The 20,545-nt window shown below is 41.4% G+C and overlaps 1 protein-coding gene across 1 annotated transcript in view; it reads left to right on the top strand.

Moving 5' to 3' along the window:
- The window catches only part of LOC113163618 (ankyrin repeat and BTB/POZ domain-containing protein BTBD11-A), a 126,499-nt gene that overhangs the window by 71,055 nt on the left and 34,899 nt on the right, over positions 1–20,545 (top strand). The window contains exon 2 of the mRNA XM_026362372.1: positions 11,230–11,379. Coding sequence (XP_026218157.1) covers positions 11,230–11,379 — 150 coding nt within the window. The remainder of the gene's footprint in view (positions 1–11,229; positions 11,380–20,545) is intronic.

Below are 20,545 nucleotides of genomic sequence, written 5' to 3'. Positions count from 1 at the left end.
ATTTGGGCAAAGACTTCAGTACCCAGAGGCCGTTCCATCTCTTTCTGTTGCCTCTCTGCTCTTGAATCAAATGGCATTTTGGCAGAATTACTCGCTCAATAATGCTCGGTTTTGTGGAGATTTTTGTTTGCGTTTCACCGACTGATGCAGCGTGATGATATCCTGCTGAAAACAGAGAATAGATCAGGTGCTGGACAGTAGCAGCATCCTAATGCGAGGTCGTTGCCCTTCCCATAGGGCACAGGATCCAAATGTCAACATCGCTCTTGCCAAATTAGAGACGTGTTCTATTTGGGTACACGTGGAGGCAGGGGAGTGACTGAAGGGCTGAATGGCATCAATCCATCCCTTTACACCTGGTGCACTGTGTGAAATACCCAAGTCAGACGAAAACCAGGGCCAAAGGCTGAGTCCTGCAGGGAAATCCCAAATGAAAGAGCCTCCACACGGTTTAAAAATAAGTGAACTAGTGATCCCTTTCTACTTCGACTGGCCATTAAATCCATTAGGTGCTGGTAAAATGTTTCTGTTGGAGCAGGAGAGATGTTGAACACGTTACTTCATTAAATCTGTGTGTTCGGGATATCTTCTATATGAAACAGCATCTGATGTTATTGCAGGATATTTCAGCCCCTGTGGGAACCTTAAATTAGGAGGCTGCTACTTTAGCCACACCTGATTCTGTATTCTGCAGGTTGTTGCTGCACCACTCTTTAAACCCACTGTAGCATTATTGACCAGGTAATTCTTCTAAAATGCAGTTTGAGAGGAAACTGACGTGTGTTACATTACTAATAACCAAAAATGTACCCCTGAAATACAGTCGGGGCTGGAAAAGGTCACCATGTTCTGTTTGACGGGGCATCTGGAGAGTTAGCGCTGTGACTCCAGTGTTTATAATACATCATCCAAGCTAAGACAGTGATATATTTAAAAAGAGATCTAAGCTCACACGATTGAGGAGCTGACTTCATCTGTTATTAAGATAATATGCGACAATATGAGCCGGTGAACCTGCCTGTAGATTATCAAGGATAAAATCCAAGCTGTAATATCTACCAGACAGACTTTTGGTGTTGAGAAGGATTTTTTTTTACAAACAACTACATGAATGTGTTTGAAAAGTGTGTGTGTGTTTGCTTTATCGTTTTCAGAGCACTTAACGCTGACCCTGTTTGACTCCACAGTTTTTCCTCTCATCATCCCCACTTGTTGCACACAGGCTGATATTTGTGTTGCATCTGATTACATTACACTTCCTCCCTGTCTCTTCGCCCCCGGTGATCACAGTGACTCAGACGGCTCCATTGAGAACACAGACTGAACCTCACACAGGAACTGCAGACCACTCATTTTGAATACATAATATCTGCATAATGCGAACAACAGTCTGACCGACGTGTAGTGGCGCTGTTTGAGGCACAAAGGAGGTCATGCATTGCTTTAATTCATTCCATAATATGGCCCTGTGTTCTCGATGGAGATTGTAAATATAGCGAGGCATCTGGCATGGCACCTGCAATCCATCTGGCTTGGCATGATAAAGGTGCCCTAACGATGAAGGATTAGGCTCCTCATAAAGCTGATGACTCTGCAGCCTAGATTAGCCAACAAAACAAAACAAGCTGCAAAGACTGACACTACATTCGTGTTGTTTCTGCAGAAAAATGGACGCATCACATAAAAAACCAAGGCTCACAATCACTCTAGTTCACTCTAATTAAAGTGATGGTTGCTCGCTCACTGTGGCTTTGGCGCCAGACCAGAAAGTTGTTTGGAAGGCCATCTGCTGCGGCACCTTTCGCCCTGAAGAAGTATGTCTCTTGTGATTTGTAATTGCTGTAGACGTTTAGTAGATGTAGCTCTACCAGTGAGTCAAATTAATACTTTAAAGGTTTAGATATCATCACTTTTACCTATCTCGAAGTGGCAAGATGTGGTTTTCTGCATTCATTTGTCATAAAATGTGATCTGATCTTCATCTAAGTCAAAAGTATTAACAAATATAATGTGACTAAAATAATTAAAACAAAAGAAAATATTATGTTTCATGTTTATAGTGAGAACTACCATAAAAACCTCATGGTGCTATGGGTTTCTGTGCAGTTATCTGACATTTCTTCCTCCAGTGATCACAGCTTGTGAGTAAATTTTCTACAGAGTCACGTCACACATGCAATAGAAATCAGACTGTGGGAGAACTGTACAATTCAACACAGCTAGTTCATTTCAATTAAACTGGAGACCTTGAACATTATCAGTCCACTGGAGGCGAAAAGAGCCTGAGAGGCATCGGAGGGTTAGACAGCGCACATATAATGTTTAATTTGATTATGCTAATGCTGGAAGCTACGTTTGTTTGGGTGCAACTTCCAGGTAGATAACAGGACTTTTATTTTTATATTGATGTATTTTAACATTTACTAAAAGCTTCAATATGCAACTTAAGCTAATATTAGCATGAGGTAATGATCTGCCCAGCCCCTCTCTCTCTCCCTGCTCCACTACACTCTGCTACGCTGTGCCCAGTCTACAGGAAGCATCAGCAGCTCATTTCCACAATAATATGAAGCATATTTCTCCAAAAAAGTTTTAATTAATTTGAAATGGTTTCATTTAGTTTTTAGGAAATGCTTCCAACTCTGAATTCAGTGAGACGTTCATCAGGTAAAGAAAGTTTCTGTACCTATTCACTTGCTAATAGGAGAAAACAACTGCAGCGATGCATCTCAGAATATGCAAATACCAGTGCATTGGGAGGAGACGGTTCACAAACATGCAGAGAGGGTCAGAGGCAGATAAACAAAGTGGTTTTCAGCCGGTTTGGAGCATATGCTGCAAAACGAATCCAAGTAAACACATCTGCATGTGTTTTCATTACATGGCCAGATACATTTGTTTGTTGTGATTCATTTATGAGGACGTGTTGGAAGCTATTACACTGGGGAAGAGGGGGAAGTTTCACTGGAAACAAGTGTGGTGGAAAACAGTGGATCATTCGAGCGCTAATGAACGGATGGAGAAATGTTCAGGTCAGTAGGCAGCGACAGAAGATTAAAAAATATTACACCTCTAAAGCGACAGTAGCGACCCCATGAGGCTGAAATCCTCATTACACATCAGAAATCTAAACAGCTATGACAACTCAATACTTTCTAAATGATATTGCACCTACTAAGAGTCCAGGTCAGATTTGGGATAATCACGACCTGGATGACTAACATCTTCTGATGTTCACAGCCTGGCTGTAGTCCTCGGGGCTTGATAGCTATCATCCACCCCATGATGGGAACTTTGCATTAATTTCCATCACTGTGGTGCGACTACAGTTGTTGAAGTCATGTGTGAATTCCCTCTCCTCTTCCCTCATAGTGTCGACATGGTGTGAATGCAGCATTAATCACACAGCACAGACAACAAAGACTGTGTGATGATTTTCATGCAGAGTTCTCAAAACAAAATCTTTTGAACAAATGCAACAAGTTGAAATTTCCTCTTCTTCATGCACCTTGGAAATCAGTAAACTAACGTACACATGTTCACATGCAGAAACATTCTTTGGTCATGAAGATGGTGAAAATGCTGCTTCTCACACAAAGATGAATGATAACTCCACTGTTCTCATACTTACTGAGAGACTTTCAGGTTTGAATCATCTCTGGTGCTGATACAATCATCCATCAGCGTCCACACCCTGTGTCTGAGTTAAATCTGGGAGAGTATAATGAAGCTATTTCAGTCCGATGGGATGGCACTGTTTCAGCTCTTCCTGATGCCTGATCTTTACTAGACTCAAATTAAACCTTTTGCTGCTTAAATGTTTTGGATGTGAAGCGGCAGATTTATGTTCAGCTTTGATCTTCAATGAGCTCTATTTTATAATAACTGTAGGACCTCCATGTCACCCCGTTTTAGGTGCAGCAGAGACTCTCGCTAAGTGCTGCTGTCACACTGCGTGGGGAAGATAATAGCACCGCTCCGTCAGACGCTTTGTGTTGTTTGTCCGCAGAGCAAATAGGTAGATACCTGGTGCTCAAAGCAGGTGAAATAAACGTTTAAAAGGGCAGAATATGGCAAACGCAGCAAACGGAGCTGTTATCAGTCGCTCCGTTCTGCAGAGCTGTCACCATGTGAGTCTTTGTAAATAATGTTAATGTTGTTGTATAAAAGGTTTTTATGTGTAGTATTAAACTGTTGTTGTAGATTTTAATTAGTATTGAGATTGTTTGGTTTCATTAGCGCCTTCTGTTGTTTCCCTTATTAACAACTCCTGGATCATGTTGTCTACTACCTGCTGAGGACCTCAGCAGGTAGTAGAACCTATGTTCCCTTGCACATATTAAGGTCACTTTACATTAGGCTGACCTCCGTAGCTCAGTGTCTTGTTTGAACCTGAGTAACTCTGGACTCAGCTAACCTCCCGGTCTGGTATAATGCTGTGGAAAATCCCACGTCTTTGTGAGAATAACAAACATTTCATTGTTCTTCATTCTGATAAAAGTGAGAAAAAAGGTACATTTCAAATCTCCATGTATAAAAATACTATTTTCTACTTTATGTATTCCTACTATTTTGAAGTTTCTGCATTGGAAGATGTGTTAAACAAGCATGTGAAGTTGTTTTAGTATTTTACTCCACATAACACATAAGTTGGAAAACTCAGTCTCCATTCACAGTTTCCATAAATGCATTAGAAGACTGTACAGTATAGAACGTGGCTTTGTCCAGTCGGTTCTTTTACTGCCGTGGGCTCCTACCAGCAGCTGGGTCATGGATCTATGTCTGACATTTGGAGTTAGCCAGTTGGGCCTGCTGTTTAATCATTTCGGCCATTTCACTGCTAATGTGGTCTGAGTCCCAAATGCATTCATTCATTATTGATAAAAGAATAAATGTCTCCGTGGTGTACTAGATGCAGCAATTACCCAACTGAACCCTCCCACCCCCTCCCACCCCCCCATAACGAGGTGTTTTTTATATGGCTGGTCATATATGTATGTTTGTGGCTCGGACTGTGTACTCCTGAGTGAGTTTTGTGCCATTTCTTTCAGTATGAAAAAGATTTTTTAAAAACCGCTGCTGCTTTCTCCAGCTCGGCCAATCGGCGCGCGGTGAGGCAGCAGTCGCCTGTTGCCATGGCAACTGCCTGTTAATATTCCAGCAGAGTTTCCTCAGCGACACGGGGAGAGCACCACTTTCTTGCTACAGAAAATCAATTGGACATTCCTGCAGTAAAATAAGCAAACTGTGCCTTGTGGTTGAGGTGAGAATGGTGCTGCCGTACCTGCACATATTCGAGCCAGTGGTTCGTAGCTTCAGAGCGACCTAATTGACCTTGACTTGTCATTTAGAGGAGCAGAGGCCCCGGTGCGTGTGGCTTATTGCAGATCGAAATGTCATCACTGTGAAACAAGTTCTACTGGGCGGTCATTTTCTTAAAATAGTTTTTTTCTTTGGCAGAGAGTTCTCTCAAGGAGACTGTTCAAAGGTCAGGCATTAAGCAACTGAGCTGTTTTGGCTGTTGAGTAGAAAAGCCCGTCAGAAGGGATTGGTTGTCTATCAAATGAAGAGGTGGCATTGATCACGAATCCCATTATGGGTCGAGTTTGATCTCAAACAGTCGAGGCAATCCTATCTCCCATTTCCCTTCTGAAAAGACCTTTTCTTTAAATGGTGCTTTTTCATGCAAGAGGCAGGAAAGTCTGAATAATGAGCTATTAATTACACACACACACACACACACACACACGTACTTGATTGTGTGACACTGAAGCATTTCATTTACAACCACATGATTAATGGCTACAAGCCTTTTGTCGAGAGCTGAAATGCATTTTGAGCATTTTAAGGAAAAAAGGGAAAATATTAGGCTTCAGTGAGGATTTCTTTGTCTTATGTGATAGTAAAATATGTTTATCTGTGGCTAAATAGACAAATAGTTAAAAAGAAAAGTTAGATAATATAAGTCTTGTGTTAGAATTTTTGACAAAACTCAGCAGCAGGTATGATGAATTCGCCTCTGGCTCAGTGTGAAAACGTAACAAGGACAAAAGGAGTTTTTTCTTTTAAGTAAAACACAAATATAATGTTTTTCACCTTGTGTTCACCAACAATTGTCTGGTGCAGAAAAGAATAACTTGATTTCAAAATGTCAAGGTGCGCCATTAAACCGGCGCCGTTTTTCTGGAAGCTCTGTGCAAAAGACACTGTCACCTGCGAAACGGGTGACAGTCTGTCAGAGGCTCGAATGAACGTCTCTTAGGTGCCTTTTAGACGATGGTGCAGCAGTGTGTCCTCACAGTAAGAAGGCAGGGGTTAGCTTAGCTTAGCATTAACACTGCAGCTCTCCTGAAGGTGAAGGTGAGAACTGAAAGATGAAATTAACACTGTGGGCAATGTCTTTCACCTTACACTGTATTTAATCATGTGCTCATCTTTCCTTCTTTCTATGTTCAAACACACTCAGTTTATTTAATATGCAACTAAACTGCAGCTGCGGCTGCGTTTTGTAATGTGATTATATAATATTATATAATGTTAGATTATGTGTCGTATTCATACACATGAACAAACCAACTCTACTGTTGGTTTAACAGCAGTTTGTAAGTGATCAGTGTTCTTTTCTTCTCTGACCCACTGAGAAAGATGCATTTAGATACGACTCATTTGAACACGTCTGCGTGTCACTGCTCACATTTCATATGTATAAAATAATAACAGCAGAAAGACGCTCCTGGAGCACACCTCACTGCTCGAGTGCGACAGCTACAGCTGACTAAACTCTTCTCCACCAACCATTTCAACTCATCAGGCTTTGTAAACATCAAAAACCTGAAACGAGAAGTTGTTTCATTAGCATAATCGTGGCTCCCGGCTTTAAAGCTGGTTAATATCAAAGAAAAGCATCTTTGTTCCACAGTTTCAAGCTGTGAGAGTCATACTAATTGCTTTGTTCTAGGCCGTGGCAATGTTGTTTTTTTGTTTTGTTTTCTTACTTTATGTTCGTTCGTGCTTTTCTGCAAAAGGAATTTTCCTTTTTTCTTAAATGATCTCTTCACACACACACAGCTGCTGTGAGTCTACGCCCGTACACCTCGATATTGTCTACATTATTTATGAGAACTTGCATGAGCAGCAGTCTTTCTGCAGAGATGATTCAGGGGAGTTTGGTACACCGCTTAGAGCTTTAAAGTAGTCATGTCCCCATGACCCAGTCTCCGTCTTCATCTACCCGACAGCATAAGACATGAAGGCAGCTCGGAAATAGAAAATGCAGGTCATATCTGTTTATCTGGGATACATATATCCCGCTGCGCTGATCCAATTGCCTCAGAGGTCACAGTAAGATGTATTTGAAGTGACTCGGAAAATGCTGTTTGAGGTAATAAAACATGTCTGTAACGGTCTCATGTTGCTTGTCATTTTTTTAATCAGCATCCTCTCCTCTTCCACTTTTACTCGTCTCCAAGGGGCCAGGTTGAGTTCTTTCTCACCTCTGATGTTTATTACACAAACAGCACCTAGGATCAAATATTCCAACTTGGTTTTTTTTCTCTATCCGGAGAAGCCAAGTGTTAGTGAGAGATAACATGTAGAGGGAGTGGGAGGTGGGGAAAGAGAGTGAGAGAGCTGCAGACTTGTTTATATGTCTTGATCTGACTGGATGAATAATTCAGCAAAGGCCTCCCTGGCACCCCACGATTATATTTAAAGAATAGTTTGGGCACTGGGGCGGTGGGGAAAGTTGAGGGGGTGCAGTTGGATTGACTGTGAAGATGGGAGGTGGTGATTACAGAGAGTACTGTGAATTATTCAAACCTGTTCCCCACACCCCAAAAAATACACACACTCTCCGGCAAAGGAAGCCGTGAATGCCAATATGGTTTTAGTGATTAGAAAAGATTTCCCTGCATCACTGTGGGACAGGAGATGGAGAGGGACTGACAGCTTCTCTTTTACCTGAGCCTGGAGAAATTCCTGCTTTTCTATTCGCCATCAGGCGTTCAGAAGTCTTCTCTCAGAATTTAAACTTCACTTTTACTTTTTGGGCTTTGCCTTCCCCAGATATTTGCAGTGCTGAACAGAGTGCAGCAGAGCAAAACGGACATGTTGTTTACTCTGCAGTTTCTCACATTTATTCCCTCCCTTCCTCTTGCATGCATTATTCCCTGTTTGGCACTTTGTTTATACATATGTAGTCGGCCTTGTCACAGTGAGAGATAGCTACAGTAATCAGTATTTGTACATTACCAATAGGTTAAGTGGCTACTTGTATGTGAAGTTCACTTCACTTTGTGCAGTTCGTCTTTTTGCACACGTTAACTGAGTTGACACGCACTGAAACTAGCTGCTGAACACGGTGCAGCCGGGTATTTCCCTCAGGAGTTGGTGGAGGGCAACTTAAATTCACCAGCCCCAGAAGCAGCAGAACTTCATATGAATGCTAATGATGCTCTGCATCAGCCGGATGTGTAATAAGCAGCTATTTGCTACATCAACTTAGGATGTTTTTGTTAAAGGAAAGAAGAGTCAACCAGTGTTTGGCCCAAATCCAATGTGTGAAGATAACAATGCACATTTTTAGACAGTGTTTTCCATTAAGACCCCGTAAGAGCACCAGAATCCTCCAACTCCAGCACTCAGTTAGTCAAATGGCATGAATGAGTTAGACATTCATGCCCACGTCATGCATATGACCCCAGTTTGACCTCTGCTCCTCTGCTGTCTATTTGTTTTTCCTTACGGATCTATTTTTGTTGCTCTTCAAATGTACAATCACCAGAAATGCCTTCCAGGGCAGAAAATGTGTGTAGTTACTGCTACATTTATATGATTATCATATCAGCCTCCTCTCTGTTACAGCCGACTTTTCGAATGTGGGTGTTTGGAACAACTATAATCACTTCTGACGTGTTTAGGTGACACAGTGCACAAACTAATTCATTTCCAGTCTATGCCTTTGCATGCAAAGGTATTTAGACCATGCAGCAGGTACAGGCTCAGGTTTATCGTCATTAACACACATCGGGAGACAAAATGCAATCACTAAAATCCCTGTAAAACCAACGTAATAAGCTTTTAAAGAAGTGACACCTGAAGTGAAAATATCTTCCATTTGCAGCACAATGAGCCCCAGTGTGAACCTTTTTTGTCTGTTTCTCTCATTAGTACCAACCATCTCGTTACCGTGAACATGGTAATAAAGGGATAAACGATTCACAGATACCACTTTAGACAGAAAAACCTTCATTTTAGATTTTGACTTGGTAATTTGCAGGTCAACATGCACCTACAAGGTTAACTAATGGTGCTAAATGCAACTAGAAGTAACCTCCTAACTACACTTTGAAATAAAATAAAATCATGTCTAACAGAACTTTACAGTTTCCAGCAAATCACCAAAGAAATGCTGTAAAACTGCAGAGCGACCAAAACCATCTATTTCTGTTTCAACATCACATATTTCACTGGAGAAATTTGAGACACACCCAAAAACCATCTGCTCCATCGATACTGCTCAGTGGTCGAACAGCAATGGAAAAAGTGTTTTAACAATTAAAAAAATAAAAGAAATCAGCGACCTCCCCGGAAAAGGCTGTGGGAAGATCAGGGAGTGGGATTCTGACTGGGGAATACTGGAATCTTGGGCTGGACACTGTGGGAAGAGGACGTAGTGGGAGGAATCTGGATGTGGAGAACTCCCTGCCCTCCTCCTACAAATGCAGCCTGCACGTGTCCAGTGCATGAGTCTTTTGTCTTCTACTGTACGCTGCTGTCAAACACAGACAAATTGACTAAGTTGCTCCATGTTGTAATTACTGTTTGTTGAGAAACAACACACCCCTCCGCGCCGTGTCATTAGGATTAGCAGTCGGCAGGGTGTGGGTTTCCATTCTCCTGTAGCAACAAAAAAACTCAATAGCTCATCTGTCACAAGCCGAGCAGAGCCCGGCTGCAGCAACAACACCTAAATGGATTATTTCTCTCTAACCAGTATTATCAGCTACACCTTGTTTGCAGGAGAAAACCACTGAATACACCTGTTTACAGCTCGTTATGTAAAAGGAAAAACCACAAACACACCGCTACGCTCAAAGTCGTGTTTTGCAGCCTAATTGGCTCAATAAGAGTTCTATGGAGTAAATGTCGGGCGTAGAGCCAGCAGGAGCGTGTTTCATTCACTAAACTGAGACGTTGTGGTCTGTTAGTCCGAGAAAGTCAAAACCCCTTTTAGTCTGGTTTTAACCAATGATAACACTTCGTAGAAACACTACTTTCAGCACATGAAAGAGGGCTGAACACTGAAGCCTGGAAAGATGTAACGATTGCGTTTGAGTCAATAATTGCTATGATTTTAATGTTTTATGAAGATCACGTCAGAAAGGTTGATTTTCTTCTACACGTCTCCCCTCAGAGCTGCTGTTCTACTAGACTGTGTTAAACTCTCAGTGTTTCTAATCGTGCAGGTTGTAGGTTAAACTCACCGCTTTGGTTTTTCAGCTCACAACTTGGGTAACGCTCACACATTTAAAATCGACTAGACGGAAATGGATACGCAGGTTCAATACTCAGGTAAACTAGCGGAGTTGAAGGGTTAGCTGCTGTTTATAACTAAAAATAAAAACCTTTATTTGTGGAGCATCATGTCCTTAAAAGCAAGATTAAAGAAAGTGAGTCTGAAGAAGATTTTTTTAAAGTACTGTAAAGACTCCTCCACACTTCTGTTCCAATATAACAAAAAGCTGCGTGCACATTCATTTTCTGTCCATTCACCTTATTCACAGTAAAGTCTACAGACTAAAGAGACTAACTGAGTACAATGGAGCACTTTGAATCATGTCCAATGTTTTGAATGATGAATTAACCTTCGTAAAAGTTATATTTTATGATAGTGGCTGTGATGTTTTTACCAAAAACGTACAGTTTGCTATTCAACTCCAACCCTGTCTGTGTGTTTAAGCTTTTAAACACGTTTGATCTCGAGCTGCTGCATGTGAGATGAACGAAGGTTTTAAAATTCAGCTCTGTTTTCAATATTTAGCTGAAAGTGCTGATTTGTGTTTTCCTCCTGCTCTTCTACACTCTAGCATTTCCCTAATATTCCACAGAGGTGGTAATTAATTTGCACATTAGCATTAAGTTTAAATATGCTGCAGATGAAGACTTACCACCCTGAGAAGATGCACAGATGTTTTCTGTTTTTGACCTTTTGCTCTGTGTTGTGTGCAGGTGTGCTGAGTCTGCCGGAGAGTTTGAACCTGCACCGGGACCAGCAGCGCTCGGGGAGGGGCAGCGAGGGTCACGGCTACACCCAGGCCGAGCTCCGCACACTGGAACAGTCGCTGCTCGCAACGCGGGTGGGCAGCATCGCAGAGCTGAGTGAGTGCACTTTTACTAGTTAATGAAGAGAATGTTAGGATGTTTTTACAGCTGCAGCTTGACTCAGTTAGTGCAAATGAGAAAAGAGGAGCGAACATGAAGTCCGGGTAAAACACCAGTCTGGGAATCACATGGGAAAATCAAGTTACGCCAGCAGCAGGTCACGCTGCACTGTAGTGCTTTTAATGTGTACATTTCTGTTCTCCAGCGGCTCAGAGAGCTCACAAACAAATCACAGCTTATGTGCATTAATGACAGATTAGATAAAGTAATAAACAGAGGCAGCTTGTCCATCACTGTAACAGGCTTGGGACTGTGTTTTTAATGGTCCTGAATGATCCGGCCAATCGTACAGAGAATATAAAAACACAACAGGACGACAGGAAGCAGTTTTAACTTACTGTACTTGAATACACTTTACAGACTGATTAAAAATTGCCTCCTGATCAGTTCACTTATTATTTTTTCTTAGTTTTATTAGTGGGTTTGTTTGTTTTTATGCACCGCACCGCAGTGCCCAGAATATTGTGGTTGAGCTTCCAGACCTTATGATCCAAATATTTTCACTTCAGTGGAACAGATCGAGCCTTTTTTACCCAAACACTCAAATCAGTTGTTTGTTTCACAGCAGGGTCAGATGGACAAGAACCAAACAGGTTAGGCATGAAAACACCCAGCAAACTAATAAAGACGTAAGTTATTAGTCCTCAGGCATAAAAACAGCTAAATCTATTTTCTCTATTATTCTATTAAATATTACTAAGTGTTAAGACAGCAGGTGTTAGACTTTGTTTACAGATGGCCCAGCCATACCACACTGAAAAAGTGCTTTGTTATAAGCAACTATTTAATTAAAAGTGTTTTTTTAGTACCAAATGGGGTGATAGGTAGGTCATGGTGTTGTGAGGCATTCAGGGACAACAGATTATAGGTCATCTGTGTTTTCAAATCACTCAGAGCTCACTAGTGTTTAGTGTTAAACTAATGAGTAATAAAACCTGCGTCAGAAAACAAAATATTCAGGTATGAATTGGTACCAGTACCAAAATACTGTGGGTACAGTAAGTATCTATTAGTGCTGTGTTATTATACTGTTGGATCATTATTGATTGGTTAGATTAATAATTTTATCAGCTTACAGTGCAGTACTGCTGCATTTTTACTGTCGGTAAATATTGTTTATATAATGTTTATATAATATTTACCAGAAGCACTTCCACCATCTTCCACCATATTTTCAGTCTGCTGCTGACCCTCTAATCGTGCACTCTGGTGACAGATGACATTTAATGTATACGAACAACATTTATTCCAATTTCAGAGCAACAACTCATTAGATTCAGTGAATACTGAAATCCATTTTTCAGCTTCACATGGCATATGCCCCCTTTTTTGTCTGTGCACACACATTTGCATGTATATGCTTTTAATTAAAATGTAAAAAACTATTTGGCAGCACATGATACGATCACCTGCAAACAGCTGGAGCCTGATTCTCTGTTTGCTGAGCTGCCATTTAGTAAAACCAACACAATTAAACAAAAAAATAAAATCTGTCTCTCCCAAAACAACAGGAACTATTAGCTTAATGTTGTATTTTTTTCATCAACTTAAATAATTCATAATCATCTACAAATAAAAAGCATGTTTCTAAACGTTTGCACCTTGCTGAAGGTCGAATGTACATTTTTGAGTCTCATTTAAAAATATTACATTTTAACGTGAAACACGAGCAGCTCAGTGGTAGAGTTATCATCCTTCAGGAGCTAATGTTGTGTGAGAAATGCAGATATGTATAAAAGCTAAATTGAGCATCCAGCATATTATAATATTATAAATGCTGCAGTAATTGTTTCGCTCTTTAAGGACTTATTTCCGTGTCTGTTTGCCAAATAGGCCCATTAGAGTGAAGGACAGCACACACCCTGTCCCTGCTGGCTATCGTGGTGGTCTCAAGCCAGCACACCACTCTTCTACTGTCCCCTCACCCCTCACTTCATCCGTCTCTCGCCTCCTCACCTCACATGCTGTTCTATTACAGCTGTTCCAACACCTGTTTACGAGTCCCGCCCGGGGACTTTTAAACCAAGGTCACCACCTCAGAGGCTTTTAACCTCAGCTTGAAAGAAAGGGCAGCGCCGCTCCCCCACACACACACTCTACCTCCAGCCTCACCTCTACACGGTCACATATGACATCACCCTGTCTCCAACAGACGTCTGCAGCATGCGTGGTTGTGTTTGTGTCCCTGAACGTTTGACCCCACAGTTAAAAACAACTTCATCACAGTGATAGAGGTAAGAACATATGAATGCTGGTCATATAGCAGCATTTGCATTTAAATTAGAGTAGTTCAGTTTGCAGCAGGTCCTAATTGCACGTTTCCAGGTCGTGTTCTAACGCTTCACTGAACTTACTTTGCATAATGTGCGATGCAAGTTATAAATTCAAACCACGACATGTCATGTGGATCGATCGATGAGCATTTAGTAAAAATAAAGCCAGGGGAATTCTGCTATAATATTAAACCTGAAACAGCCTTCATAGCATGAGTTTGTTAAAACTTGACCACAAGTAAACTGATAAATCAGTTTCCTGTTTAACACGTTTCTCTCATGACCATGCACTAAATGAGCCAAACGATCAGGTGACATGTAGTTATGCTCTGTGGCCTGTAAGAAAATGCTGGTCAGGTCCAGTTGATTCTGATTTTAGTGACTATAGAAGGTGATATTGTCAGATTCGTTCTTGATCCGGTTGCTCTGTTATGCTGTGGTTTTGGGTCCACTTGGCTCTTTAAGGAGAGTCTCAAATGAATAAAACGTTATAGGAGTGAACACCTTTCTGATGTGAATCATATGCTGTGACTTCCACAGTCAACATATCTCAAGCTGAACACCTAAGGGAGATTTGGGACCCCTGTGTTAGACACCTCTCTCTCTCTGATCAGCCGGTTTTCTAACACATCGGCTGATGAGGGAATTTCTTTTGGAAGAATAATGTTCCACCCTCCAGCAGAGTTCAGAGACTTGTAGAATCAATACCAAAGCCGTTCTGCTGGAACATGGTGGCCCAGCACCTTACTGAGACATTTTGTGTTGTTATTTTCCTTTAATTTGACACTTTTGTCTTATTACCTGAGCCGTATTCCTACTTCAAAACATGGTATGAAAAGATAAAGGTGAAAAGCAGCAGCATGAGATCTGCTGGAATGTGGCAGGAATCTTTGAGCTTCTGCTCAATTAAAATCTCCCCAATGTCGGTGGGTAACAGACAAAGAGGTAACAGCAGACAGGCTGAAAGCAGCATTGTTAATGTTAAATACACACTGGACTTAAGAGTGGAATTTATGTGACACTGAAATCCTGAAGCCAGCGTGGCTGACAGGTTCCTGCTGGCTGTGTTAGAGTAGGTGATTAGAAATTGTACTAATACCACTAATCACTCTGTCCCACTGACGGGTTCCTCTGACCAGGATATAACTTATATCTGACTGTTCTTTTTCCATGAAGTAACTAAAGGATATGGAGAAGATGTCCACAAGAGTTTACTACCACCTGTAATTCTGTGTATTAATGTCAGTCAGGTAGAATATTTAATATGCTAAATGATAGATGAAAGTCTTACTGCTTTCACTTTCAAGTCTTTTAATGTTTGCAGTGAAGTTGGCAAAAGGAGATGTGGGAAATCTGCTCTGGGAAATGATCATAAGCACACAGAATTAATAGGCAAAGAATGTTTTAACCCCTTTAAAGTATGCTCATTATAATTGGTGAGAGTCGTTACTGTAAGAGAAATAAGGAAACACGATGAAAGCATGCTGAAGATTAGTGTTCTAGTAACATACACATACATGTTTTTTCATGACAAATCAATTATTCTGAACATAAGCAAAAAGAAGAAATGCACCAGTGAACCATACATTAACGAGCAAGAGGTGCAGCGAGTGCACTTTCACTAATTACTAGTGGAAATACAGATGTTCATCATCAGGCCTCTCTGTGTGTGCATGTTTGCCAATGTAAGAAATATCCATCCAAAAAAATTAAAGACATTCTGTTCACGCACTCGGATGAGCAGGCAGAAAAAAACATGGCAGCGGCTGCCGTTTGATTCCTTTTTGACGCACCGTGTGTTTGCCTCCCTCTGCTGCTCTCAGCTGGGCTTCCTCACCTCCAGGGTGGGCCAGTTGACATGTGGCTGGTTGCTGCCAACTGTTCGCAGTCATTTAGGGGATTTCATTGGATTCTGTTGCCTCATTTCTGCCTCATGTTGCAAAAAGTGAACAGATTGATCTACAGTGTACAAGTCAGTGAATAACATGAGTGGGAATCTGCTAATCGAGTATGATGACTGCATTAAGGGTCCTACTTTCAGCATGTTCTACCCTCTGATTTGCAGATTGCCTTCAACGTTTGCATCTCATTGCAGATGTACTACACACGGGTTATTTATCCAATCTGATTTATGCATGAGCTGAGCTCCATAGTTGTTGGAAAACTTTTAAAAACATCAGCTCCACACTGTTGCACCAGATGTCCCCTCATTACCATGAACACTCGCACTTTTGAGCCAATCCCACGTGCACTGTCCTGCTGCCAGAAATGCTCAGGAGAAGTAAAAACTACAGTGAACAGCTGATTGTGGAAGTTGCTGGAGCTGTACACACATTAGGGAGGGCAGTACTGCAGTTTTACATATAAACTAAATGCAAAAACAGAATAACAGTCATTTAATAACAGTTACATGTACGTTTTTATTTATTATTCCTCAATATCACTGCACAGTGCAGGAAAATCTTTCTTCCCCTGATGACATCTGGCACGGGCTTCCTGAAACATCAGCCTGCCACTTGAGTGGGTGAACAACCAAGGGTGTTGTATTTAAATAAACAGCTCGGACAGATGTAGTGTTGTGGAAATCCGTCCTCCACAACATGTATGGAGGACAAAAAGAAAAAAAAACAGCTAAGAATATGTTTTTAAAATAATTTTGAATGATGCCCAGAGTATTTTCAGTAGTCCACAAAAAGCACAAAGGGGAAAACCACAGTGAATTATTTCAAAACTGAAAAGAGAGCCGCATTATGACAGAAAACACGCAGCATCTAAAAATAAAATAACACAATCAAAGTGTTTTCTGGCACAAAACAAACAGAGAATTTCAGTGAGCTGCTAATGTTCAATAGTAATTCAACTCTTTTGACAAGACTTTTATCATCAGGCTGCAAAACACTGAGATTTTTTTTAGGACATCAGACATATCAATCACACGCACCGTACATTCACTACCAGCAAACCAGCACTGGTTCTTGCACGTTCTCGTGTTGGAAACAGTTTTTTTTTTTTCCATGTGCACAGGTAAACTGGTACATGTGCCACTGATAGTGAAGAAGGGCGTCTGGACACTGCGTCCCTTCAAATGAACACATACTGTAAATTAAAATCAATTCTAACTTATTACTTCAGTATCTGAACAATAAACACCATCACTTGAGAGTGAAGTGGCCCCACGGAGCCAGTTGTCAGGGCAATTTCACACCCGACTTGTTCAGTAATTAATGGATAATAGAAGAGGCTTTTAAAGAGCAACATTTATCACTATATCCATAATTTCATTCTCTCGAGGTGGAAAAATACGTCTTCTCTATCTGAGGTCATCATTATCTCCCCGCTCATCTTACACACTCATATTTCATGTCTGTATCCAAGCGAGGAGAGAAGCTCGCCGTCGGCAGATTTGGGCGGTGGGTGCTCCGGGTGTCTTCACTTTTCCTCATCTTTCATCAAACTTGTATGTTTTCCTTCATGTCGGGTGGGTGGAGGGGTGTAGGAACTATAACTGTAGGTGTTGAACTGACATGTTGTGACCAGGTGTGGGTCAGACAGCAACCACTGGTCAAACAAATAGTGAAATGTAATACGGAGCAGGCTTCTAACAATGGGGCCCTGCGTTCCCGGGGCAGGATGTGTCTCCGCCACAGAGGATGGCACATATTTAAAGTATGAATCCTGAATGAAGCCATGTCATGCTTAATTTAGGGTTTCCATTTAATTCTGGGGCTTCACCCATTGACTGTTACAGATTTTCATCTACTCAGTATCAGCTTCTCTGTTTACTGTTCACTGGATCAGAGCTGAACTAGCCGAGCATTGTTTTTTGCTCTTATCGGAAAGAAGCCAGAGGTTAAATGAGGCGTTAGATGAAGAGCAGGGGTAGAACTGTACGTGGAAATATAAAATAAACACAAATCAAAGCGAACTGACTGAATCAGACTTTAGCATTCGAGGCTCTCATTAGTGACTGAGATCAATGTTGTCTGCTCACTATGATTCACTGTTGGAGGATACCGTTTTCCTTAAAATCTTATTCTGCACTAACACAACAGGTTTTTGGCTGCAGAGTGAACAGATAAACCAGTTGCTCTTATTTCTGACACATTAGCTCCACAGGGGCGACCGTTGGCTTTTATATCGAACTTTATTGTGATAAACATGTGTTGCCTGATGTAAAGGCCCGACGTAATGCTTCACAAACCAAACCATCAACACAGTAAATAATTATCACTTGCAGTTTTATGAGGATATATTGCTATTCATCACAGGATGTGAGCGCATTAAACATTCAGGCATCACTCACTCTGTATTTTTCTGGGCTGACAATAGCCAGCTTGAAAAATGAGTCATTGTGTATTCTGCTGCACACAGACAGAGAGGAGAAGCACTTATTCTTCAGGGCTGAGTGGGTTTCACAAATAGAGGAATTCCTCTCCTCCTGCAAAGCTGCGGGAGTTGTGCGCCAGTTTGAAAGGGTACAGAAAATTGCAGAGAGATGGGATGCTATTTCTCTTTTTCCAGGAAGTGATTGCTCGCTGAAAACCGGGGTGGACATGACCATCTGCTGATGTGTCTTTATGCAAATTTCTTTCCACAAACAGGCATTAGCCTTATGATAAATGATTATTAAAAACATACTCTTCCTGTTCTTTCAGTGAGATTTCATTAATACCTTTGCTTTTAGAAGCTGAGAGTCAGACTTCCATCCTCTCGTCTCTGCTCCATTATCCCACAGTCACTATGTGAATGCAGGATAATGGGATAGCTTCACACACACACTCAGGCCGAGGGAGGTGTTACATTTCATCTTGAGACCATCCGTGCTATTCTCATTTTTCATTATATTAGAGTTAAACTACTTCTCCTACTTCGCCATGCATCATCTTTCCTAATCTCATACAGGCTGACCCATTTCTCAGCATGAGTGCTAGAAAGAGTAAAATGAGTCAGTCAGACGTATTTCCTCTTAAGTTGATAAAAACTATAATCTAGTCAGTAAACAGGGAAATGTAATTTGAGCTACACTATAAAGTCACTTAACTGTGTTGTCTTTTGGCTATTAGGCACATTTTCACTCATTTCACCCCTCCTACTGTTATTACATGTGTCTCTCTAATGGACATGTCAAAGCAGAACAGACCATCGATGTGCTGGGAAAGGATCCCGCTGTCATTTCTATCCTCTCCACTTCCTCCATCCTCTCAGAGATCTGCACTGCCGTTCACTCCCTGATGTCTGTCCATCTTAGACTCACTCTGGCTTTAAAATAAAATGTTCACTGGCTTTTAAAGATGATGCCGGCCCATTCAGTCACCGGAACGGGGTGCGGCCATTTTCCTTATCTTTCTCCCAGCACCTTTAGGAGGACAGTGAGGGCATGCTGATACAAACACACAGCGCGTGCACACACAGACACACCACTTCATTTTGCACAAAAGACCCAGACTGGAAAATCTTGTGTAGTGTTGCTGCATGCAGCAGCAATTACATGATGCTGGATTCATTATTGTATAATGGTTTAATGTCCCTTGATATTTGCCACAGCGTCGTGCTCATCGTCTCAGTCCTGCAAAGATAGTTTAACAGCTGCTTTGTTTTAATCACTCAGACATGAAGGTTTCATTCTTGTGTTAAGTAAGGATGGTTTTGTACATTTCAAGACAGGGCTAAGGATTACTGCCAGTTGAGGTTCATAACCTTCTATGCATGTTTTATTTTCAGGTCAAATGAGGTCTAGTTAAACCTCTACCACTGTCGACATTACAAAGGATGTGTTTGGTTTGGTGCAAACCACCAAAACCTTATTTTAGATTCTAGTAAAGATCCTAATGTTGCAAAGGATACAAACTATACCTAGATTTGGGAAAATATATGGAGGAATAATGAGTAATTGACCAGTAGGTGTGCAGGACAGAGTCTGAGACAACCAAAATCTGAGGACATCTGGAGGCTGGACAGGGAAATGGCAGTTCATGGAAATGTCCGGAAAATAACAGAATAACAGGAACCCGAGGTGTGAAAGTGTGGGTGACAGCACAGACACTCAGACAGAATGAATCAGTCAACAAGACCAGAGCAGGAATCGTGAAAGCAACTGAGACAGACATGTCTTCACCTCAGGTTGCACTTCCCTGATGACTTGGTCGTGTTGACTTGTGTTTTTCATAGATTTTATTTGCAGTCACGCCAACACTTTGCTTTATAATCTTTTCCAACAGACTCTAGAAACATTATTTTCTCAGTGCAACTTGCACATGTCCCACAGTGTATGAACATGCAACACAAAGCACAAGTCCATCTAATTCTGCCGTCACCATGACAGAATATTTCCAACAAAGACACAAGACTCGACTTTTCATTCACGGCTTTGGTGTTCACCTTGGATCTCTCTTCAAAAACACTACTGGGTGTTCTGTTGTCCTCTGTTATCCACTGACAACGTTTCTAAAGGCCGACATACAATTCTAAAACACAAAGGAAGAACAAGGACAGACGTATAAAGATCTCAGCAGTTTGCTTGCCAACTTATAAAGCATCGCATGGAGACTTGGCCGGCGGCGACGAATGGAGGGAAAAATGAAGGAGAGCCAGAGATTCACTTAAAGAATGACCCGTCATGCTTCGACTACTGTGCACTCCATTTCTACAGAAAACTGAACAGCAGTGTAGTTGAGCTGATTATACCGCAACAAACACAGAAGCAATTTTAAACTGTAAGATGCTTCTTCGTCTCATGTTCTTTGGAGGTTTATTCCACAAGGACACAAACACTGACTGAGGACTCTTGAATTTAATAACCATCAACTCGCCGGTATTGGAGATTAAGTGGG

The sequence above is a fragment of the Anabas testudineus genome, chromosome 23 (assembly GCF_900324465.2).
Source record: "Anabas testudineus chromosome 23, fAnaTes1.2, whole genome shotgun sequence".
Classification (NCBI taxonomy): Eukaryota; Metazoa; Chordata; class Actinopteri; order Anabantiformes; family Anabantidae; genus Anabas; species Anabas testudineus.
Note: the sequence above shows the minus strand (reverse complement) of the source record. Positions and strands in the feature narration are given on the sequence as shown.